At 46.9% G+C, this 25,144-nt stretch overlaps 1 protein-coding gene across 1 annotated transcript; it reads right to left on the bottom strand.

The window, feature by feature from the left end:
- Positions 1-16,922: 16,922 nt before the first annotated feature.
- LOC307032617 (uncharacterized protein) lies at positions 16,923-21,645 on the bottom strand. The gene is made up of 5 exons (XM_079670724.1): positions 20,479-21,645; positions 19,156-19,737; positions 18,904-19,047; positions 18,049-18,304; positions 16,923-17,922 (listed from the first exon to the last, which is right to left on the bottom strand). Exons 1-5 carry the CDS (start codon positions 21,226-21,228, stop codon positions 17,261-17,263), a joined length of 2,394 nt encoding a protein of 797 aa, XP_079526850.1. The 5' UTR covers positions 21,229-21,645; the 3' UTR covers positions 16,923-17,260.
- Positions 21,646-25,144: the final 3,499 nt, after the last annotated feature.

The raw sequence follows: 25,144 nt of genomic DNA, 5'->3' as shown, positions 1-25,144 counted from the left end.
CAAATGGACAAAAGTTGGAAAACGGAGGAGCCGCTGCTCCACTGCTCCAGTCTGTGTGCATTGTGTCGGGGACCCTTGTGAATGATAAGACCCATCATTTAAACGCAAGGGCCGCCATTAAAAGTCACTTTTAGGGGGAAAACGCAGGCACTGTCCATTTTGTTAACAAACTGATAGGCAAATGGACAAAAGTGGGAAAACGGCCGAGCCGCTGCTCCACTGCTCCAGGCTGTGTGTGCACTGTGTTAAGGGACCCTGTGAATGATAACACCCATCATTTAAACGCAAAAACCACCATTAAAAGTCACTTTTAGGGGGAAAACGCAGCCTCTGTCCATTTCGTTAACAAACTGATAGGCAAATGGACAAAAGGGGGAACACGGCCCAGCTGCTGCTCCACTGCTCCAGGCTGTGTACATTGTGTCAGGGGGCCTTGTGAATGATAACACCCATCATTTAAACGCAAGGGCCACCATCAAAAGTCACTTTTAGGGGGAAAACGCAGCCTCTGTCCATTTCGTTAACAAACTGATAGGCAAATGGACAAAAGTGTGATTAAAGCATATGCAGGACCCCAGCGAGCTCCAGATTATGTGCATTGTGTCAGGGGGCCTTGTGAATGATAACACCCATCATTTAAACGCAAGGGCCACCATTAAAAGTCACTTTTAGGGGGAAAACGCAGCCTCTGTCCATTTCGTTAACAAACTGATAGGCAAATGGACAAAAGTGTGATTAAAGCATATGCAGGACCCCAGCGAGCTCCAGACTATGTGCATTGTGTCAGGGGGCCTTGTGAATGATAACACCCATCATTTAAACGCAAAAACCACCATTAAAAGTCACTTTTAGGGGGAAAACGCAGCCTCTGTCCATTTCGTTGACAAACTGATAGGCAAATGGACAAAAGGGGGAACACGGCCCAGCCGCTGCTCCACTGCTCCAGGCTGTGTTTGCATTGTGTTAAGGGACCCTGTGAATGATAACACCCATCATTTAAACGCAAAAACCACCATTAAAAGTCACTTTTAGGGGGAAAACGCAGCCTCTGTCCATTTCGTTAACAAACTGATAGGCAAATGGACAAAAGTGGGAAAACGGCCGAGCCGCTGCTCCACTGCTCCAGGCTGTGTGTGCATTGTGTTAAGGGACCCTGTGAATGATAACACCCATCATTTACACGCAAAAACCACCATTAAAAGTCACTTTTAGGGGGAAAATGCAGGCTCTGTCGCTTTCGTTAACAAACTGATAGGCAAATGGACAAACGGGGGAAAACGGCCGAGTCGCTGCTCCAGGCTGTGTGCATTGTGTTAGGGAACCCTATGAAGGGTGTACATGAGTGGAAACATGTTTTAAATAGTAGGATACCTCCAGGGCGCATCACCACATTTTACAAGCCAGGGAAGGTGCATGGATCCTGGGTAAACATATATTAAGTGTTTTTAAATGTGTGGAACAGTGTTTTGTCACTTTCAAAACTCTCCTGTCATTGACCGGAGAATTTGGGTCGATGTTGTATTCAATCTGGCCATTAATATTCCAGTGAGACGAAGTACGTACATTGAACGGAGTGATCCCATGTTAATTTTGTCCAAATACCGGAACATTCCCTACCCCTATTTAGGGGAAATGGATGTCCACTCTCGGGAGACGACAGACAGTGGTGCGGTTAGCCAAAGTGACAGACCTAATGTTAGCCCTATTTACAGGCAATGGACGTCCACTCTCGGGAGACGACCGACAGTGGTGCGGTTAGCCAAAGTGACAGACCTAATGTTAGACCTATTTACAGGCAATGGACGTCCACTCTCGGGAGAGAGACCTCCAGCATGTGTCCCTGAAATGGAGACTCTGTTTATTTCACTCATCCAGGACAGAGACCGGGGAAATCTCCTCTCTGTGGCCCCTCCAAGACCCCCAAAGGACGGACCACAGACCTCCAGCATGTGTCCCTGACATGGGCACCTCCATAACCTTGCACACCGTGAGTCCCCGGACTCCCGGACTTAAGCACTCCCCCACGGACTAAACCCAGATGTTCACACCCTACAGAACTTCATGCCCCTGGTTACCCTAAAGGGGGTCGATTTTGCGGTGCTTTACCGTCCGCACATCGGCATCCATATTCGGCCTTATTCACGGCACCACCACCCCTTCTGTGGAGGATATTCTTATGCTCCTGGTAACCCTTTAAATAGTCTGATACTGTCAGGGTTCATCACCGCACTTTACAAGCCAGAAATAATGTTTAAATGATCGGGAAAAGTGTTTTTAAACGTCTGGAAGAGAGTTGTATCCTGTCATTTTGCAGGATATAATTTAACATTGAACATTTCCTGGAAATGCACAGAATATGTCCATTTCCAGGAGAGATTCCATGTTAAATGATATTGTGCAAAATGACAGGCTATAACCCAGGAACAAGTGTTTGAAAGGCGAGGAAAAGTTGTTTAAAATAGTCGGAAAAGTGTTTTTAAACGTATGGAAGAGAGTTGTAGCCTGTCATTTTGCAGGATATCATTTAACATGTAACCTCTCCTGGAAATGCACAGAATATGTCAATTTTCAGGAGAGGGTCAATGTTAAATGATATCGTGCAAAATGACAGGCTATAACCCAGGAACAAGTGTTTGAAAGGCGGGGAAAAGTTGTTTAAAATAGTCTGATACCTCCAGGGCGCATCACCGCATTTTACAAGCCAGGGAAGGTGTCTGAATCCTGGGTAAACATTGTTTAAATAGTCTGACACCTGGCACTGTATTTGCCCCTGGGAACCTTCAAGGTTATATTCATGTTTTATTATTTATTTAATAATCACATGATTTTTACAAAAACAGTCTACACAGTATACATATATACAATAATAATAATATAACAATATACATAATAAAAACATGAAAAGTGGTGAAAATTAGAAAATGTATCCGAAAATAGTGCCTCATAATGCGGGCATGTGGACAGTAGCCAGAGACTCACAGGCACACACACATGCAGAGATCCAGGGGGCGGAGCACATGGCTTTTTTTACCCAGAAATAAGTCTCTGAGAGGCGGGGAGACTCAGAGGACAGGCTGCGTCACCTCACTTTGTAACCCAGGAAAAGAGCAGTAATTCTGGCTGCTTGAGTGTTACAAGTGCATTCATCTGTGTTAATCCGACAGCCGCAGAGGTGCTGACGGAAAGCAGGCGGAACAAATTGATTATTTTAACCAGGAATACATTTTTGCAAGGCGGGGAAAGTGTTCCTGCAGCCCCTCCGTAACGGTAATAATGATTAGAAATGATTTCCAGGGCAGAAAGCGGTTTTTAAATGTGGAAAAAAATATGTTAAACTGTTTAAAAAGCACAAAGTGATTTGAGTGCAGTTCTCATGTGTCCCCACAGGAGGGCGCGTCGTCCCAGGGAGCACAGTGCATTAATAGTAAAAAATACAACAAAAACAGGGCAAATCAATGGATTTAAAGTGCAGGGAAGCTCTGCACCACACACAGGTACATTCCTAAATCCCCACCATGGTGACCACGGTGATTTAAACTAGTTTCTGCGGGGGAAAGAGTTCTGAAAATCGGATTAAACCCTGCTCACAGTGTGGTAAAAGTCAGATTGTTTCAGAGACCCATAGTAATGCAGGGTCGGGCCGTGTCAGTGCTTGGATAGGAGACCACCTGGGAATACCCGGTGCTGTAAGCTTTTTTTAAATGCAGCTACATGCATGGTGACAAGGTACGATTTATACCCTAAAATAGCATGCTAAGCGTGGGTGGATTAGTTTCAAAGCATGCACACTCTGCTCATGTCAGTCTTCCATTAAAATAGACCGGGAAAAATACCTCTTTTTAGCCCCTCACAGAGCCCCAAAGGACGGACTAAGCAGCTCCAGCACGGCTCCATCACATGCACACTCTGCTCATGTCAGACTTACATTAAAATAGACCGGGAAAAACACCTCTTTTTAGCCCCTCACAGAGCCCCAAAGGACGGACTAAGCAGCTCCGGCACGGCTCCCTCACATGCACACTCTGCTCATGTCAGACTTACATTAAAATAGACCGGGAAAAACACGTCTTTTTAGCCCCTCACAGAGCCCCAAAGGACGGACTAAGCAGCTCCAGCACGGCTCCCTCACATGCACACTCTGCTCATGTCAGACTTACATTAAAATAGACCGGGAAAAACACCTCTTTTTAGCCCCTCACAGAGCCCCAAAGGACGGACTAAGCAGCTCCAGCACGGCTCCCTATCATGGAGCTCAGGTTATTTCATATCTCCAGGAGAGGGACCGGGAAAACCACCTCTCTGTAGCCCCTGACAGAGCCCCAAAGGACGGATTGAGGACCTCCGGCAACAGTGGTACTTCCATAACCTCGTGCACTGTGAGACCCCGGGCCCCCGGACTTAAGCACTCCCCCACGGACTAAACCCAGATGTTCACACCCCACAGAACTTCATGCCCCTGGTTACCCTAAAGGGGGTGGATTTTGCGGTGCTTTACCGTCCGCACATCTGCATCCATATTCGGCCTTATTCATGACACCACCACCCCTTCTTTGGAGGATATTCTCATGCTCCTGGTAACCCTTTAAATAGTCTGATATTACCAGGGCTCATCACCGCACTTTACAAGCCAGAAATAATGTTTAAATGGTCGGGGAAAGTGTTTTTAAACGTCTGGAAGAGAGTTGTAGCCTGTCATTTTGCAGGATATCATTTAACATTGAACATCTCCTGGAAATGCACAGAATATGTCCATTTCCAGGAAAGATTCCATGTTAAATGATATCCTGCAAAATGGCAGGCTATAACCCAGGAACAAGTGTTTGAAAGGCGGGGAATTTTTTTTTTAAATAGTCGGAAAAGTGTTTTTAAACGTATGGAAGAGCGTTTTAGCCTGTCATTTTGCAGGATATAATTTAACATGTAACCTCTCCGGGAAATGCACAGAATATGTCCATTTTCAGGAGAGGGTCAATGTTAAATGATATCCTGCAAAATGACAGGCTAAAACACCCAGGGATACGTGTTTGAAAGGCAGGGAAAAGTTGTTTAAAATAGTCTGATACGTCCAGGGCGCATCACCGCATTTTACAAGCCAGGGAAGGTGTCTTAATCATTGGTACACATTGTTTAAATAGTCTGATACCTGGCACTGTATTTGCCCCTGGGAACCTTCAAGGTTATACTAATGTTTTTTTATTGATTTAATTATCACACCATTTTTACAAAAACAGTATACAAAATAAACATAATAACAACATGATTACAACATGATTAACAGGGGCCTGGGGGCCATTTTAGCTGTCTAACTTGTACGGTGCACCGGGGAAAAAAGGTTGAGTCCACGGCCCCTTTCCCCTCATCAGGAGTATCAATCGGTCCTGAAGAAGAGGTATCGCTGCTCTCCGCCCCTGAGTCCTCTTCGGAGGTAGCTGACGGTGGTAGACCTCCTTCTGATGATGATGCTGCTGCAGCTGCTGCCGCCCTGAACATGGAGCGGATCTTCAATGCCTCCTTTATTCCAGGCGTATTCGCGTAGAACCGGTCTGCAGTGCTTACGTCGTGACACATAAACCTAGCGAGAATCGACCTGCTTTCTGGATCTTGGTGATGCTTGATATTGTCAGCCAGGGCAGTGCGCAAGATGGTGAAGGTGACGGCTGTTTCTAGCCCAGCATCAGCCCAAGCCCTCTTCAAGTGAGCGTTCAGGTTCTTGGAAGCGTGCTTCCCCGTTGTGAAAAGGAAGAATTCACTCTGAGGACCGGACAAGCCCTCTTTTATCCCCATCCACCGCATGACCCAGCTAAACTCCTTTATTGTAAGCACCAGCTGTGCTTCACCAAATGTCTTGGCAGTCTTGTGATCCTGCACGTGGATGATGTAGCCCTCAGCAGTGCCCCTTCTGTCCGCCTCAAAGACCTCCGTGTTGGTCATGTTTGCGTACACACCCGGACGGTGGCCATACAGGAGGCTCCAATGGAGGGTTAGATAGCCATATAGCAGGGGTGGGTGATTGAGGTCGGATTGCTAGCCATCAGGTCAAGGAGATCAGGGATGCGCTTCTCAGCGGCCGCCATGGCGGCGAGAAGCTCCGCCTGGCTCGGCAGACGATCCAGCTTGTCCCTCTTCACCTTAAACCGGTGGACAGTGACAGACTTTTTCAAATCGTTAATGTTGGCTTTCACCTCTCTGATGATGTGGGTCATATCAGACTGGGTGAGCCTGCACCCCCGGAGCTTTGACGCAGACAAGTACCTCAGGAAATGGTTCACAGTCTTCAGGAACAACAGCGATGTTGTGACTGCCCGGCCCGACTCTGAAATATACTCGCTCCAGCCACGGACCCTCTTTGTGTCTTTTAGAAACAGCCAGTCTGACAGCCGGTCAACACCATGGGCCATGAATACTAGGAAGTTCTTTATCCTGTTGACATTGGACATACAATTCTCTTTCCGTTTTACTGTCGGTGCGAGACCCTCACAATGACCTCTGTATGTCTGAATGTACGTCTCCATGCTTTTAGGCAACGTGATTTCACGCATGGTATTCCCCCGTCCCTTCCCAGTGGACCAGTGATTTTGGGGAGAGGGCCAGTCCTTAGCCAGATTAGCTTTCAGCTTATTGGAGACAGACGCACGGGTCTTCTGGCATACAGGGGTCTCACTACCGGAGGCTTCTGGGGACCACATGACAGTCTTCACCGGGGTCTTGCTTCCGGAGGCTTCGGGGGACCGCATCACAGACTTGAGAGGGGTCTCACTCGCAGAGGCTTCTATGGACCTCATGACAGTCTTCACCGGGGTCTCACTACCGGAGGCTTCTGGGGATCACATGACAGTCTTCACCGGGGTCTTGCTTCCGGAGGCTTCGGGGGACCGCATCACAGACTTGAGAGGGGTCTCACTCGCAGAGGCTTCTATGGACCGCATGACAGTCTTCACCGGGGTCTCACTACCGGAGGCTTCTGGGGACCGCATGACAGTCTTCACCGGGGTCTTGCTTCCGGAGGCTTCTGGGGACCGCATCACAGACTTGAGAGGGGTCTCACTCGCAGAGGCTTCTATGGACCGCATGACAGTCTTCACCGGGGTCTCACTACCGGAGGCTTTGTCGGACCACATGACAGTATTCACCGGGGTCTTGCTTCCGGAGGCTTCTGGGGACCGCATCACAGACTTGAGAGGGGTCTCACTCGCAGAGGCTTCTATGGACCGCATGACAGTCTTCACCGGGGTCTTGCTTCCGGAGGCTTCTGGGGACCGCATGACAGTCTTCACCGGGATCTTGCTTCCGGAGGCTTCTGGGGACCGCATCACAGACTTGAGAGGGGTCTCACTCGCAGAGGCTTCTATGGACCGCATGACAGTCTTCACCGGGGTCTTGCTTCCGGAGGCTTCTGGGGACCGCATGACAGTCTTCACCGGGATCTTGAGAGGGGTATTGCTGCCGGAGGCTACTGTGTTCATGTCGGGGGTACTTGAGATTGCTAGGCCCTTAAATCATATACATTCTTCGTCTTCCTCAAGCAGAGCAGCAGTGGCATTCTGCTTCCTTGGTTTTAGACCCTGTTTTAGCCTGGAGCGCAGGGTCTTCACCTCATCAATGAGGGCATCCTTTTGAGCCCTCAATGCCACATTTTCCAGCCTCACCTGCATGCAGTCCTCTTCGTCACACTCGGTATGTGGGGAGAAGGGTGGAGGGTGCACCGGGTATTCCTCCTCATTGTCTATATCCAATACTGTAGCCATTCCAATGATGGGATTAGTCTCTCGGAGGTCATGGAGCAACTGCATGGCCACACTATGCTTCAGCCTTGCCATGACCTGATGTGCCTCATCTCGGGAGAACTCAGGGTGGTCACGAGTTACATGACGGTGTAGTTTCTTCCCAGCATACGAACACCCTGTGATGGGACAGGGTTTGGTCCGAACATTTATTCTACCACTGGCCATTTTAAGAATGATGCCTCTTTCCTCCAGGTTCCGCACTGCATGTTTGTGGTTAAGGTGCTTATTCAAAGCCAGATAGCAGAGTCTGCACACCGGGCATTCGGTCAACATCCTTCCCAAAACACACACAATTAATTCTATTTAAATGGTTTTCTGTTTCTCCGTTTATATGCGTTAGCCAACTGGTGATTGCAACCATGGGTCCGATGCTTCAATGCAGGGAACACGGACCAAGGGGAGGACTTGGGTTACCACCTGGTTAAAATGGTCCCACCTCCGCACCAACGCGGGGCTGGTGATGGGTCCGATACATTGATTGTTTTTTGTTTCATGGTTCTGCCACGAGCTCACAAGACAGTTTTGAGTACAAAAACTTGGGGATAACAGTACCTCTGGGCGCTCCATCCCGCTCCGGCTTTCGCCGCTTCAGGGGGAGGATGCATTGAACCCCTCGCACCTGCCCCCGGAGGAGGCAGGGGAGTCAGGTACCCGGAGGCGCACGGTGGACGGCCAGGGCGAGACCGCCACACCGCACTGGAGTCAGAGTTCCGAGTTTTTCGAGCCAGGTCCCGGTGAAATTCAGTACGGAGCACCCGGCAGGAACCTCCAGCAGACCCCCCCGCGCGGTTCCCTCGTCCCTCGGAAGAGGCGGAGAGGTGGGTGTTTTTCATCTGCTGGCGGACTGCCGGGGAGAATGTGCTGCTCGGGAGCCAGGCTCAGAGTTAGTGGCAGTGAGAGCCCGTGCACCTGCCTTTTACAGCAGGCACGCGCTGGTATCGGGGTGGGGAGAGAAGGTAGAAGCAGAGGCTGCAGAAACAGCCAGAGCCTTCCCCTCTAACACACCCCTCATTTGGTGCATTGAACCCCTCGCACCTGCCCCCGGAGGAGTCAGGTACCCGGAGGTGCACGGTGGACGGCCAGGGCGAGACCGCCACACCGCACTGGAGTCAGAGTTCCGAGTTTTTCGAGCCAGGTCCCGGTGAAACGCAGTACGGAGCACCCGGCAGGAACCTCCAGCAGACCCCCCCGCGCGGTTCCCTCGTCCCTCGGAAGAGGCGGAGAGGTGGGTGTTTTTCATCTGCTGGCGGACTGCCGGGGAGAACGTGCTGCTCGGGAGCCAGGCTCAGAGTTAGTGGTAGTGAGAGCCCGTGCACCTGCCTTTTACAGCAGGCACGCGCTGGTATCGGGGTGGGGAGAGAAGGTAGAAGCAGAGGCTGCAGAAACAGCCAGAGCCTTCCCCTCTAACACACCCCTCATTTGATTCATGAGCACTGAGCAGAGTCCCCTGTCAACTCTCCTTATATTCCTCCGGAGACCAGTTGGGACATGGCAGCATCCCACTTCGCCTGGTACACCATATCGTTAAATGAGCTCAGTAATGTACTGCACAACATCACATGGGTAAATGAGCTACACAATGCACTGCAAAATCACATTTAGTTTATTTCCAAAAAGCCTGGAAAAAACACATATCCGTCATGTCCTGTAAAATATCATTCTTTGTTTATTTCCATCCTTCAGGGAAATACACATATCTTTGTCCGCTCCAGGAGCACCCGCAGTTTGGATGAACCGACCGCCAAGCACCGGAAGCTGGACCCGGGGAGGAGGCCCTCCGATGGCGGGTCAAATTTGCTGATACCGCAGCTGGCTGGACACTATCCGTAGAAGAACACCTGGGCGGGACCAGGCATGTCCCTCTTTGCAGACAAGCATATATGCGCACCAGCATTCGCCGCCGACTTTGTCCGCCCCAGGAGCAGAGTCAAACCCGCAGTTTGGATGAACCGACCGCCAGAGCACCGGCACGAGGCCGGGCCGGCGGAGTCCTTCCGATGGCGGGTCACGTTTGCCATTCGATCAATGTCTTTGCAGACAAGCATATATGTGGTTGTTACGCAGGATCAAACAGGTAGTTTGATGAAGTAGGGTCCTGTGCCCGGAGCAAGGCCAATTGCTGAATGCCGCAGCCGACTAAGGCCGCTATGCCACAGTGGAGGATGAGAAAAACAGGTGTTTGTCTTGCATTCCGCGGCGAAGTGGGGAGGTGGAACTTCCACCCCGCTACGGAACCCGTGGTGGGACCCCTGAGTCAGACTGTTCGTCTTGGAAACGCTTCATATCGGTCGGCCTGGGAGGTAAGAGACACGCAGGGTAACGGACACGCAGGGTTACCCCCACGCAGCCCACGCAACACGGAGGAGGCAGGGTAGTCTGATACCCGGAGGCGCATGGCCGCAACACCGCACTGGAGTCAGGGTTTCGAGTTTTTCGAGCCAGGTCCCGGTGAAACGCAAGACTCCAGCAGGAGCCTCCAGCAGACCCCCCCGACGTTTCCCTCGTCCCTCCCGGCCATCAGAGTCGAACCCGCAGTTCGGAGGAACCGACAACCAGAGCACCGGCACGAGGCCGGGCCGGCGGAGGCCCTCCGATGGCGGGTCGCGTTTGCCATTCAATCAGTGAGAAATCAAAAGAGGAAGGGAAAAAAAAGACTAACTTGTCTTTTTGGAGTTCCATAAAAAATGGGTGAAAATGAAAAAATAAATCCGAGAATAGTGCCCCATAAGGCGGGTAGAGTCCCCTGTCAACTCCCCTCGCATTCCTCTACACTCACAAAGTAACACTTTACTTTTTGGAGAACCATCAAAAATGGCTAAAAGTGTTGAAATGTATCCGAGAATAGTGCCCCATAAGGCGGGTAGAGTCACCTGTCAACTCCCCTCACATTCCTCCACACTCACAAAGTAACACTTTACTTTTTGGAGAACCATCAAAAATGGCTAAAAGTGTTGAAATGTATCCGAGAATAGTGCCCCATAAGGCGGGTAGAGTCCCCTGTCAACTCCCCTCGCATTCCTCCACACTCACAAAGCAACACTTTACTTTTTGGAGAACCATCAAAAATGGCTAAAAGTGTTGAAATGTATCCGAGAATAGTGCCCCATAAGGCGTGTAGAGTCCCCTGTCAACTCCCCTCGCATTCCTCCACACTCACAAAGTAACACTTTACTTTTTGGAGAACCATCAAAAATGGCTAAAAGTGTTGACATGTATCCGAGAATAGTGCCCCATAAGGCGGGTAGAGTCCCCTGTCAACTCCCCTCGCATTCCTCCACACTCACAAAGTAAGACTTTACTTTTTGGAGAACCATCAAAAATGGCTAAAAGTGTTGACATGTATCCGAGAATAGTGCCCCATAAGGCGGGTAGAGTCCCCTGTCAACTCCCCTTGCATTCCTCCACACTCTGAAAAAGTCAGTTATTTTTTGGAGAACCATCAAAAATGGCTAAAAGTGTTGAAATGTATCCGAGAATAGTGCCCCATAAGGCGGGTAGAGTCCCCTGTCAACTCCCCTTGCATTCCTCCACACTCTGAAAAAGTCAGTTATTTTTTGGAGAACCATCAAAAATGGCTAAAAGTGTTTAAATGTATCCGAGAATAGTGCCTCATGAGGCGGATTGAGTCCCCTGTCAACTCCCCTTGCCTTCCTCCGGAGCCCAGTTCAAAAACGTAAAGTTTGGTAAGAACCATGCTGGGGGGTCTCCGGGCAACAAAATGTATCCGAGCCAGAGTGCACATACAGCGGATGAATTCCTCCATGAAGTTACACAGCCGTTTTTTTTCTGAGTCCTTTCAAAAACCGGGTTTCCGATCTCGTGCAGACAGTAGCTTGGAAAACATGAACGGTTTTTTACAACGGAGAAGGGGAAGTCTGGATTCCCCTCTCCGTTGTACATTGCAACGGGGGAGGGGAAAAGTGTTCGGGGCTTCGTCCCGAATCGCCGAACACTTGAGCATCGGAGCCCCTTCTTCTGAGCCCCTTCTCCTTTGTAATTTCAAAAGTTAATCTTTTGATTATTTTAACATATAATTGACCGTTTTCTTTCATTTTTTTTTCTTTCCACGGATGGGGGCCTATGGCAGGCCGCCTATGAGCTCCCAAATTCGGCCCGGATCCTCCGGGATTTGTGAGATAAGCTCCATAAACTGACAAAGTAATCCAAATATGTCGCTTTTATAGCCCAAAGATATATAATGCAAATACATTAAAATAGTAAAAGGTACAATTGTGCTCCGCATTACCCGGAATTTGATTTATATGGCCCCGAAAAAATGATTAAAAATCATTGTCGTGGGGAAAAGTGTTAAAACGCCTGATTAAAGCATATGCAGGACCCCAGTGAGCTCCATACTATGTGCATTGTGTCAGGGACCCTGTGAATGATAACACCCATAATTTAAACGCAAAAACCACCATTAAAAGTCACTTTGAGGGGGAAAACGCAGCCTTTGTCCATTTCGTTAACAAACTGATAGGCAAATGGACAAAAGTGTGATTAAAGCATATGCAGGACCCCAGTGAGCTCCAGACTATGTGCATTGTGTCGGGGACCCTTGTGAATGATAACACCCATCATTTAAACGCAAAAACCACCATTAAAAGTCACTTTTAGGGGGAAAACGCCGGCTCTGTCCATTTCGTTAACAAACTGATAGGCAAATGGACAAAAGTTGGAAAACGGAGGAGCCGCTGCTCCACTGCTCCAGGCTGTGTGTGCACTGTGTTAAGGGACCCTGTGAATGATAACACCCATCATTTAAACGCAAAAACCACCATTAAAAGTCACTTTTAGGGGGAAAACGCAGCCTCTGTCCATTTCGTTAACAAACTGATAGGCAAATGGACAAAAGGGGGAACACGGCCCAGCCGCTGCTCCACTGCTCCAGGCTGTGTGTGCACTGTGTTAAGGGACCCTGTGAATGATAACACCCATCATTTAAACGCAAAAACCACCATTAAAAGTCACTTTTAGGGGGAAAACGCAGCCTCTGTCCATTTCGTTAACAAACTGATAGGCAAATGGACAAAAGGGGGAACACGGCCCAGCCGCTGCTCCACTGCTCCAGGCTGTGTGCATTGTGTCAGGGGGCCTTGTGAATGATAACACCCATCATTTAAACGCAAGGGCCACCATCAAAAGTCACTTTTAGGGGGAAAACGCAGCCTCTGTCCATTTCGTTAACAAACTGATAGGCAAATGGACAAAAGTGTGATTAAAGCATATGCAGGACCCCAGTGAGCTCCAGACTATGTGCATTGTGTCAGGGGGCCTTGTGAATGATAACACCCATCATTTAAACGCAAAAACCACCATTAAAAGTCACTTTTAGGGGGAAAACGCAGCCTCTGTCCATTTCGTTAACAAACTGATAGGCAAATGGACAAACGTGGGAAAACGGCCGAGCCGCTGCTCCACTGCTCCAGGCTGTGTGTGCATTGTGTTAAGGGACCCTGTGAATGATAACACCCATCATTTAAACGCAAAAACCACCATTAAAAGTCACTTTTAGGGGGAAAATGCAGGCTCTGTCGCTTTCGTTAACAAACTGATAGGCAAATGGACAAACGGGGGAAAACGGCCGAGTCGCTGCTCCAGGCTGTGTGCATTGTGTTAGGGAACCCTATGAAGGGTGTACATGAGTGGAAACATGTTTTAAATAGTAGGATACCTCCAGGGCGCATCACCACATTTTACAAGCCAGGGAAGGTGCATGGATCCTGGGTAAACATATATTAAGTGTTTTTAAATGTGTGGAACAGTGTTTTGTCACTTTCAAAACTCTCCTGTCATTGACCGGAGAAATTGGGTCGATGTTGTATTCAATCTGGCCATTAATATTCCAGTGAGATGAAGTACGTACATTGACCGGAGTGATCCCATGTTAATTTTGTCCAAAAACCGGAGCATTCCCTAGCCACCGGTGTCCACCAGGAGGTTCGAGGGTTACCGCCCCTTGAGGCACCTAGGACCTTGAGACCACAGCTCCCCGCCGCGGCTTCGGCAATAGAGGCTTTGAACACCGACCACTCTGGTTCAATGTCCCCAACCTCCACAGGAATGCCCGAAAAACTCCGCCGGAGGTGTGAGTTGAAGGCCTCCTGAACTTGGGCCTCCTTCAGACGTTCCCAGTTCACCCAAACTACACGTTTGGGCTTTCCAGGTCTATCCAGAGGCTTCCCCCGCCACTCGACCCAACTCACCACCAGATGGTGATCAGTTGACAACTCCGCCCCTCTCTTTACCCGAGTGTCCAAAACATACGGCCTCAGGTCCGATGATACGATAACGAAATCGATCATGGACCTTCTGCCTAGGGTGCTCTGGTACCACGTACACTTATGAGCATCCTTATGTTCGAACATGGTGTTTGTTATGGCCAATCCATGACTAGCACAGAAGTCCAGTAACAAACCATCAGGGGGGCCGTTCCTCCCAATCACTCCCCTCCAAGTGTCTCCATCATTGCCCACATGTGCGTTGAAGTCTCCCAGCAAGATTAAAGAGTCCCCTTCAGGAGCCCCATACAGGACTCTTTCCAGGGTCTCCAAGAAGGCCGTATACTCTGAACTGCTGTTGGGTGCATAAGCACACACAACAGTCAGAGTTTTCCCCCCCATAACCAGCAGGCGTAGGGAGGCAACCCTCTCGTCCACTTGGGTAGACTCCAACAACGAAGCACCCAACCGGGGACTTGTGAGTATCCCCACACCCGCCCGGCGCCTCACACCTTGAGCAACTCCGGAGAAGAATAGAGTCCAACCCCTATACAGAAGTAAGGTTCCAGAGTCGACGCTGTGCGTAGAGGTGAGCCCAACCAGATCCAACTGGTAACGCTCCACCTCCCGCACAAGCTCCGACTCCTTCCCCCCCAGAGAGGTGACGTTCCACGTCCCCAAAGCCAGCTTCTGTCGCCCGGGTCTGGTCCGTCGAGACCCTCTGCCTTCACTGCCACCCTTCTGGCAGCGCACCCGACCCCATCGCTGTTTCCCGTAGGTGGTGGGCACGCAGGACGGAGAAGCGGAGGTGTTGCCCACGTCGCCTTTTCGGGCTGTGCCCGGCCGGGCTCCGTGGCAAGCCCGGCCACCAGACGCTCGCCGACGAGTCCTCCTTCTGGGCCTGGCTCCAGAAGGGGACCCCGGGCTTCCTCCGGGCCGGGTATCCTCACTTCGTGTGTCGTCTTTCATGAGGTCTTGTGAACCAATCTTAGTCTGGCCCCTTGCCTGAGACCAATTTGCCGTGGGAGACCCTACCAGGAACACAAGGTTCCAGACAACACAGCCCCCAGGTTCATCAGGGCACACAAACCTCTCTACCACGGTAAGGTGCTGGTTCTGACAGTTTTTGTTTTATTCTCATATAAAAACAGGGATGATAGCTCATATATGAGACTTCAATGGTCTTTTATTTTGAAACTGTACATCAGCATTTCCTGATTTTTTCTGAGTGACTAGATGGGGTGTCCTGCTATCAACCTGGAGTGAGATGGATCTATGATACTGGACAGTTTTTGTTTTATTCTCATCGAAACACAGAGGGAGGATTTTTTTTTTACTCTACCGTAATGCATAGGATATGCATTACGCGCATTCGCGCACCGCAATATCACGTGAGGGCTGGCTTGACTAGGTTTTTCCGAGTGGAGGCTGGCTTGACCGCAGTCTAAACTAGAGAGAGAATCGCTGTCAAGGGGGCTACAACTACAACAAGATGAACATATTTGACCGTGATTTAATTGTAATACACGTTTCAAAATGATGCCGAAGTAACAACATACTGATACCGGATAGTAAAAACCATGAATTAAGGCTTTGTCAAGTCTGCAGACAGACGGCAGGCGAAAAACCTTTTAAAATGCGTGTTTTCTAATGGAGATTTGGCTAAGCTAACGTTGTAAATGCTCCGACCGTCCACACTCACAACAACGGCCTATACAGACATAAATAAACCAGCGACTGTATTCGCCATGACACAGACAGTATGTGGTTTGTACTTGTTTAACTTTTGTCTAGTTTCTGAACAGATATGAAGAGCTGTGAGCGCTGAGTGCTAATGCTAAGAGCTAACGGCTGTGTTGTTTTTCTGGGGAGCTCATTGAAGATGACGTCACGGCTCCGCCTACACAGCGTTACTATAGATACTACTCCAGTTCCTCACGAGTCTAAAAAACAACTCAAATCAACGCACGTAAGCAACGTGGGCGACAACGTGAGCGCTCTCGTGACCAAAATATTTGACGGTGCTGATTGGCTGAAATTATGTTTCGGCGGCACAGTTTACTATAGAGACTTTTGCAACGTGCTGGTTGCTGCTGTTTGGCTCGGGGGCAGCGCCCCGTAATGATAAACTAATGCCAAGGGCAAGGCCAGGCAGGAAACATGTGACTTATCAGTAACTTTAGACATTGTAACAAAATTTTAAACAAGATTTTATTGTAGATTATACATTTTACTGATACCAATTGTATGATATTTACCTTGTTCATTAAAAATAAAAAATATAAAATATATATATTTTTGAAATATATATTTTTTTTTATTTTTTATTTTTTTTAATATTTTTTTTTGTATGTGGGAAGAGGTGCAGGGTATCTGCAGGATTCATAGAGATGAATTTACTACCTTTTACTACCTTTTTTACTACCTCCACAATATTTTTTACTACCAACACGACATCAAGCAGCAGCCCTTTTTGGACTACTAATTATAAGGTATTAGTGTGACACTGTCACACCCGTCATACATATCAGGTACACTAATGTTTAATTGTGATCATTAAGTATTGTCATTGTCAATTGTGTTTTTTTTTGTAGTGTTGAGTTGACCCTTAGCCCTAATAAAGTGAGTAATAACCTTGACACTTCTTAAACACATATCACTTAACAACCATAAATATTAATAATAAAGTGTCACATCACACACACTTACTCACAAACACGCATTCTCTCACAAACACGCATTCTCACACACACACACACACACACACACACACACACACACACACACACACACACACACACACACACACACACACACACACACACACACACACACACACACACACACACACACACACACACAAGCAGTTACTGGTGCGTATTAATAATGCGTATTAATGAAAAAAATTGAAAATCAATCAAATAAATAACTTTAATGAACAATATGCTCTGAGGACTACAGCTTTCAAAGATCTGCTTCAATATAACATTCACCATATTTAAACACAATAACGTGTGTGAGGAGTGCATGTATGCACATGTCTGTGGGTGCGCCTTTGTATGGATGTTGTTGTTGTTGCAATCTACATTGTATCTAAGTGAATCATTTAAAACAATAACTGTAGGGGTGTACGTGTGTGTGTGTTTGTGTGTGCGTGTGCCTGCATTCGTCTGTGGGTGTGCCTGTGTGCAGTTGTTGCAATCTACATTGTATCTAAGAGAAACATTTAAAACAATAACTGTGAGGGGTGTACAGTCACAGAAGTCTCAGTTGTGAGGACTTATCTTCAATTATTTTCTCCAATTTGCAGAGCTCTTCTTTTTTTTCTTTCTGCCTTCTGCGAAGGGTATTGGACTTGATTATCAGTTCAGCCATTTTGGACCCAGCCTTTCCCTCAGCCTGCTCGGCCAACTTGTCCGCGTCCTTTTCCAGTGAGTGACAAACACGGCGAAGTACCTCTTCCTGTCTTCTGAGGTCCAGAAGCTCCTCCCCCACTGCCTTCCTCCTCAGAGCATGGGCAGCACTCTCTCTCTTTTTCTTTTCACTGTCAAGGTACAGTCTGTACTGGGATCTAGCTGATGAGGCAGAGGCAAGGAGCTCCTTTGTGAGGGGCACTTTCAAAACACCACCACAACTGTTGATCCTGTCACAAACTAGTCTCAGTGATTCCAGTGTGCGGTCATGGAGATTGCATGTCTCCACCTCTTTGTTCACTGAAAATCCTCTTTCCACAGTGGCTTGGCCATGGGAAAGAAGGAGGAGACTCTGGCAAAACTGCAGCAAGTCAGGGTAAGGCCTGCTGAGGGTTGTGTAGAAGAACACATCAAGGCGGTCCTTCAGTGGCTTGAAAGCCAGGAAACGTTCATCCCGTCCTTCCACAGAGGTCAACGATTCGAACTGTTGAATGATAACATCACCTACAATATTGACAAAAACATAATCATTAATGACATTTAAGTACATTTCAAAGTAGAACACCCTTAGAACATGGCCTTCATTTGAATGACCTTCCCTGTCCCTAGACATACTGTATTTTTTCTTACCAGCTGGAATGCCACCTGTCAATCTCTTTCCCTGAAGGAATGTCTGCACTACACTCTTCATTTGCTTGATGCACCACTCCGGTTCTTGGTGGATTTGTGTGGGATCAAGGCATGCAATGTGCCTAACCATTGGAACCTTTAGGGGGGATTTGTCTTGCAATTTCATGACAACCTTAACAAGGCACTGCAAACATTCTTTCCTGAAGGTTAGCAGAGAGAGCTCCCCTATCTTGCCTCCTGGTTTGCTCTGAAGGGCCTAACAAATAGAGAACATTAATGTTCATACAAGGATATTTATTTGTCACATATATAGAGATACTTGTGTAAAACCTGTGGGGAAAAGATGTTGGTTGTCTGCTCTCTGGGTGTGTGTGTGTGTGTGTGTGTGTGTGTGTGTGTGTGTGTGTGTGTGTGTGTGTGTGTGTGTGTGGGTGTGGGTGTGTTTGTGTGTGTGGGTGGGTGGGTGGGGGAGTGATGGGATATGTGAGTATAGTTCAGGATGAGTTCAGGATGCATAAACATTCACTGCTATGATTGGAAATTAAACTATGACAAGTTACACATTTAAAACAATCCTAACAATTTAACCAGAGTGAGAAAGAGGTTTGGTATATCCTCATGGCTGTGGTTCAGTTTAAGCCTCAATGCCAAAGGCCTGGTGGTGAAGACCACTGAAGTTTGAAAGATAACCATTAACAACCACACAATTACGATAGCTATATTGCTTACCACAGAGGTGGTTAAATAATGCCCAATGTTACTCATTCATTTTCTACCCTAATAGTTCGAAGTAACTATTTATTTGTGCCGACAGCACATTTCATGTATGACATTGAAAGTATCTGCAGTAATTACCTTGATGGCAGATTCAGCACCCAGGCCGATGTCCACATTTTTCAGAGCCACCCAGTTCTTCTCCTCAGACACCTGGATTGTGATAAGTTGCAGTGGGCTTCGGTCCTGTATAAGTTCCCTTTTAACAAATCGCCGCAGTAAAGCCTTAAAAGAACAACAAAAACTGTTAGCAATCAAGTCACACCTGTCAACTGATACAGTTTAATCACATTCAAATAAAGACAGTTACTCTACAGGAATTACATTTCTTACCATCAGGAGTTCTTTCAGATCTTTAGCAAAAAAGGGCAGCACAGGCTCGTCGGTCTGATATTTGGTCAGGAAGGGGTTGAAGCTTCGTGCAACTGACAAGAAGAACTGGAGCTTTGGAATTATCAAATTATCATCCCGTGCTGCCAAAATGATATCATATGACGCCGTGTTTGGGTTTGTCACCTTTTTCTTCTGAACAGCATCAACATATGTTAAAAGCACAGGCCAAATGTCGACAGCTCTCTCAGCCACAGGGACATTTTCCACCCATCTGTGGCCACAGAAAGATCGGGGAAAGGTAGAAGATCCTGTGGTGGCGGTGTAATCTTCTCTACGGGCAGGAACATTGTGGAAGATGTAGTGCATAGCTCGCAACAGTTTGTCTACCTGCCATGTTGCGAATCCTGCCTTCATGGCATTGTGGAGGGTGTGCAAGCCACAACTGCCAACACTGATGAGTTGTGCATCCCCATGAAGCTCTGAATGTTCGTTCTGAAGGAGCTTCAGCAGCTTGAAGTTGACATTTGGGCCATCCATACTGACAGACAGCAGGTGTCTCAAGTTGAGTTGTGCAACACATTCCTGTGAATTGTCACAAAAAACTAAGTTTATTGAAAATTTTAATCTGTCCTGTGGTTTTTGGTTATTCATAAAATAGACAATAGATAGACAGTAAATACAGTGCCAGTAAGTATAAGTCAAACGTGTTTCCCCCTTTGTAGTACCAGTATGCATCTTTCAGAAATATTAACCAAATCCTTCATCAAAATGTGACCCTGCAAGGCGAAACCAGTCGCTTTGGTAAAATGTACAAAACTAAGTTATTGTTCTCATATGAACGGCCATAAACTAAGCTTTCCAACAATATGTATATTGAGGCTATTGCTAGAACAATCGTTAAGATAACTGTATCCAAAGTGGCATGGTTCTCCTGTCATGATAATGCTAGAAGAGGAGAAAATCACCTTTTTAAGCGGCGTTGACAAATGGTATGACTGCTAATGTGTTGCATCTTCACCGGGCTTAACAGTCAAAACGTATGTTTTTCCGTGATTTGTCCACGATATGAAATGATATGTAGACTGTATACTGTCAAATTATGCGAAAACATGAAATTCAACATTTTAACCCGGATGCTTGTTTACCGTGGATTTTCTCAAAATAGCATTGAGCGCAAAGCGACTGATATCGCCTTGCAGGGTCACAAAACACACCCGACACACACGTCGTGTAGGCTAAAGCTTAGGCTAACTATGACATAAACATTTTCAAATGGGCATATAACGACAATAAGAAAGAACAAACAAGAAAATATCAACTCACTTTAATGCTTTGCAGCAAGTCTTCAGCCCTTGCATGTCCAAGAAACTGTGACCCAAAATATGAAGACGTCACGCGGTCATCTCTCCAGAACCGAACGTGAATATCCATTTGCTTCTTCTTGGCGGACTGGTTCAGAGACTCGTCAAACATGACAACATATGGCCCAGAAGCATTGATGCTATTTATAAGAAGCTTCTTAAAATGTGGAGCAATGCCAAATCCAAGGATATACGATGTCTTATCTTTGCCACAAACAAAACTTTTGGCTATGTCGGAGTCAGTGAACATGTTTTCGAACAATTCCCCAATGCCCTCATTCGAATTGAATGAATGATGGTTAGCTGCTGTGTTCAGGCACCAGAGAACCTCAGCCCTGAGGGCTGATGTTTGTGGCGGTAACGTCTGCTGTTTGGCTATCGCAGCCGTGGTGGTGCTGGTGGCACTGGTTTGCTGCCGAGGTGGTGCGACTGTTGCTGATAAGTTGGCATGATCTGCCGCGATCTGTGTGGTGCTGCTGCTAGCATCGCAAAACAACGAAATCGGCAGCTGTCCCACCCTCACCCGAAGCCGCTGCTGGTGTATAGCCGATCCACTGTGGGACTTGATAGCAGTAATGCCGTTCCAGGTAACATTTATAGTTTTTTTGCAGACACTGCAAAATGCTTCACGGTCATTTCCTATGACGGGTTTAAGCCAGTCTTTATATAAGGGGTCATCAACCCATAATTGCGAAAACTTGCACTTCCCCATTTCACACTAAATTTGCTCGAATTTGCTAACATCAGAAAAAGTAGACTGCAACTGTGGCAAAAGGCGGCTCTGCTAACGTCAATTGTTGGAAAAAGGCGGAAAATGTTGTAAGCGTCGCTGATAGGCTATGAAGTCCACACAGGTTACCTCTACGTCATTGCTATCAACTACGCCTCACTCAGGTCCTGTTAGCACCGTATATATTTTTAAACTACGTAGGCTAGATGAAATTCAAACATGCAGACACAAATAATAAGCAAACAATGGAAACTCATTATATATTGAGGCAGAGTTTTAAAAAAATTACTACCAAGTCAAATTGCGTTTGTTACCTTTTACTACCTTTCAAGGGCCTTAATTTGGGTAGATTCTTTTTACTACCTTTTACTACCTTTTACTACCGCGCGGACACCCTGAGGTGGGGCGGCGCCCCTAGCGCCCCTATGGGCCGGCTGCCACTGGTTGGTGCTCTGAATTATGTAATTTCCTGTACCGATTATACAATAAAATATTAATACATTTCCTATATGTAAGAATAATTGCACATTAATGTTGCTTTGCTGATTATGGCGAAAGCATTTCTCAGACTTAGAACAGTTCAGTATGTATGATGAACCATGCGAGTAAAGGCTTAAAAAAAAGCCCCAATTATTAAATCTTAGCAAAACATGTATCAGACTTTAGTGGCCCAACTTACTTTGTCAGAGGATGGATTGCAATGCGGGTGGCAGCGTCTTTGGCCAATAGGTGGTGCTCTGAATGATGTAATTTCCTGTACTGATTATACAATAAAATATTAATACATTTCCTATATTTTGACAGGATAACTCTTTTATAACCTAAGTAGCCTACGGACAAAAACAAAAAAGTATATATTGCCTTATAAAATGCAGACAAATTTAAACATCTAACATGATAATAATAAATAAAAAATAATGATATCTTAAACCAAAATAAATAAAATGGAAAATTATCCGACAACAACAATTTAACATAAATAAAACAAGGATTAAAACAAGGATAAGTTTGACTCAATGTTGTGTAAAGTACCCGTTATGGTTAAAAAAAATATATATTTTTTTTTAAATAATACAGCTTCCAGCTTCCCGAGACACGAAGAGGAGACACGAACAATTCTTCCACTTGAAATGCGTTTAAACTGTGTCAGAGAGATGTTTAATCGGTTCATTTTAATTGGGGATTATGGGTAGTGTAGTGTCTTCGGCCATCCTAAACTCGATGATGCTCGAAATGTCCCTTATAGGCCTACCTCTGTTTCCGGTTATTTTTATTTTGAAATTCAGTTCCTGAAGGACGGCGAAAAAGCCAGAGATTATAGAATTAAACAAATAAATAAAAACAAGGATAATTGTGTGTTATCGTTGACTAAATAACAGTGTGTTATTTTGAAAAGAATAACAAATTAGAAGGAAAAATGAGCCCCATTTATTTTCCTCACAGACAGCAACAATTTCCGAAATGATACGATTTTAAATAAAAGCAATAATCGTGGCTTGATATTGAGTAAGAACATGTTTTTATGAACCACACAGCTTCCGGTCTTCCTATAACACGTAATGCCGTGAGACTACCAACAGAAATACATTGCTTTTAAAATCGTGCTGTGCAACACGAAAAAAAAGGGGAAAGACTACCAATAGAAATACATTGCTTTTAAAATCGTGCTGTGCAACATGAAAAAAAGGGGGAAATCGTGTTGGTGAACACGAATCAATAGATTAAAAATCGTGTTGGTGAACACGAAATGCCGTGAGACTGGGTTGGGTGGTCATACACACATTGGTGTGATTATGTGGGTAGAGCAGAGACAGACACGTCGTTTTCAAGGGAAAACACTGCTGTTCCACGGACAATATTTGTATAAACACCTAAAAAAACCTGCCTCAGCGGCCTTGAAAGTTGGCACCCGCCGACGCGCCCGAGCGACGCGCCTCACGTTTACCAGGCGGTAAAAGATGCAGCATGTGTACGGCGACTTAGCATGCTAAAGTGTGTTGCTAAATAAGCAAACATACATTTCGAATTTAGAAGATTGACAACTTCCATTTAAGTTACAATATACATTTGCAAGAAAAAGTATGTGAACCCTTTGGAACTACCTGGATTTCTGCATAAATTGGTCATAAAATGTGTTCTGATCTTCATCTAAGTCACAACAATAGACAAACACAGTCTGCTTAAGCTAAAACCACACAAACAATTATATGTTTTTATGTTTTTATTGAACACACCATGTAAACATTCACAGTGCAGGGTGGAAAAAGTATGTGAACCCTTGGATTTAATAACTGGTTGACCCTCCTTTGGCAGCAATAACCTCAACCAAACGTTTCCTATAGTTGCATATCAGACCTGCACAACGGTCAGGAGGAATTTTGGACCATTCCTCTTTACAAAACTGTTTCGGTTCAGCAATATTCTTGGGATGTCTGGTGTGAATCGTTCTCTTGAGGTCATGCCACAGCATCAAAATTGGGTTGAGGTCAGGACTCTGACTGGGCCACTCCAGAAGGCGTATTTTCTTCTGTTGAAGCCATTATGTTGTTGATTTACTTTTGTGCTTTGGGTCGTTGTCCTGTTGCATCACCCATCTTCTGTTGAGCTTCAATTGGTGGACAGATGGCCTTAAGTTCTCCAGCAAAATGTCTTGATAAACTTGAGAATTCATTTTTCCGTCGATGATGGCAATCTGTCCAGGCCCTGAGGCAGCAAAGCAGCCCCAAACCATGATGCTCCCTCCACCATACTTCACAGTTAGGATGAGGTTTTGATGTTGGTGTGCTGTGCCTTTTTTTCTCCACACATAGCGTTGTGTGTTCCTTCCAAACAACTCAACGTTGGTTTCATCTGTCCACAGAATGGTGCTCTTTTGCAAACCTCAAATGTGCAGATCAGAACACATTTTATGACCAACTTATGCAGAAATCCAGGTAATTCCAAAGGGTTCACATACTTTTTCTTGCAACTGTACGTTGTTCTCACCTTTTCCTTGGTCGCGAGTTCCACTTCCCAAAGTGGAGCTGAGTTTGGTATCTCAAAGATCCTCCAGTTTGTCCTCCTTCAGCTGCTTGGCCTGCCGAAGCGACTTGGGAGTTGACAGGTCTGAAACGTTCTCTCAGCTCACTCTCCACCGTGCTGTGAGAAACATTATTAGTAACGTGCTGCTCCTGTGCCTGTCCTCTGCCGCTCAAGGGACGATGACAGGGATGTGACAGTTCTATTTTGTATATGGCTTCGCCCTCTAAGGCTATCGCTATTGGGTAATCCCCCTGCGCCCCCGCGCAGCACTGAAACACTTGTATTCCACGACCACCCGCAAGGTGGGCCCCACCCTCGGGCTCCCTTCCGGTATAAATAGGAAGGAGGCCCGACAATCTGCTCCCTCTTTTCTTCAGCAAACCACGTCAGTTACTGAAGCACAGAACCATTAATCATCATGAGCAACAACTGCGTCCGAGATTGTCCCTCATGTGGCTCAGGATATATCATGAGCTATGACCAGCACGCAATGTGCGAATCCTGACTGGGGCCAGAGCACGCGGACACGGCTCTCAGCCAGCAGGTCGCTTGCTCACATTGTGCCCGTCCCCCATCAGCCGACAGGAAGCGAAGAGCGGACGCTCTAGCTGCTGCGGCCGAGGAGGACGATTGGCCCGTCCAGGAGCACGTGGACGGCAGCATGTCCCTGGAGCCGAGTGCCGGGCAGTAGTCGGACGACTCCTACCCCGTCTCCCTCCATGGTTCACCGTGCGGTTCTCCCCTCCCCTCACTCTGTGCACGTCCGTCGCTGTCTCCCAGGCGAGGATCTCCTCGTGGGTGACACAGATCCACGCCATGGTTGAGTCCATGAAGGCGGCCGCGGAACAGGCGGACGGCATTCACCAGCATGTCAGCT

The sequence above is a fragment of the Notothenia rossii genome, assembly GCF_949606895.1.
Source record: "Notothenia rossii genome assembly, chromosome: 3".
Classification (NCBI taxonomy): Eukaryota; Metazoa; Chordata; class Actinopteri; order Perciformes; family Nototheniidae; genus Notothenia; species Notothenia rossii.
Note: the sequence above shows the minus strand (reverse complement) of the source record. Positions and strands in the feature narration are given on the sequence as shown.

Coding starts and splice junctions, on each gene's coding strand:
- LOC307032617 (XM_079670724.1), bottom strand. CDS start 21,228: ATGGGGAAGTGCAAGTTTTCGCAATTATGGGTTGATGACCCCTTATAT. Junction 18,305..18,903: donor GTGCTGAATCTGCCATCAAG/GTAATTACTGCA, acceptor TCTATTTGTTAG/GCCCTTCAGAGCAAACCAGG. Junction 17,923..18,048: donor GACAGGTGGCATTCCAGCTG/GTAAGAAAAAAT, acceptor TCAATATTGTAG/GTGATGTTATCATTCAACAG.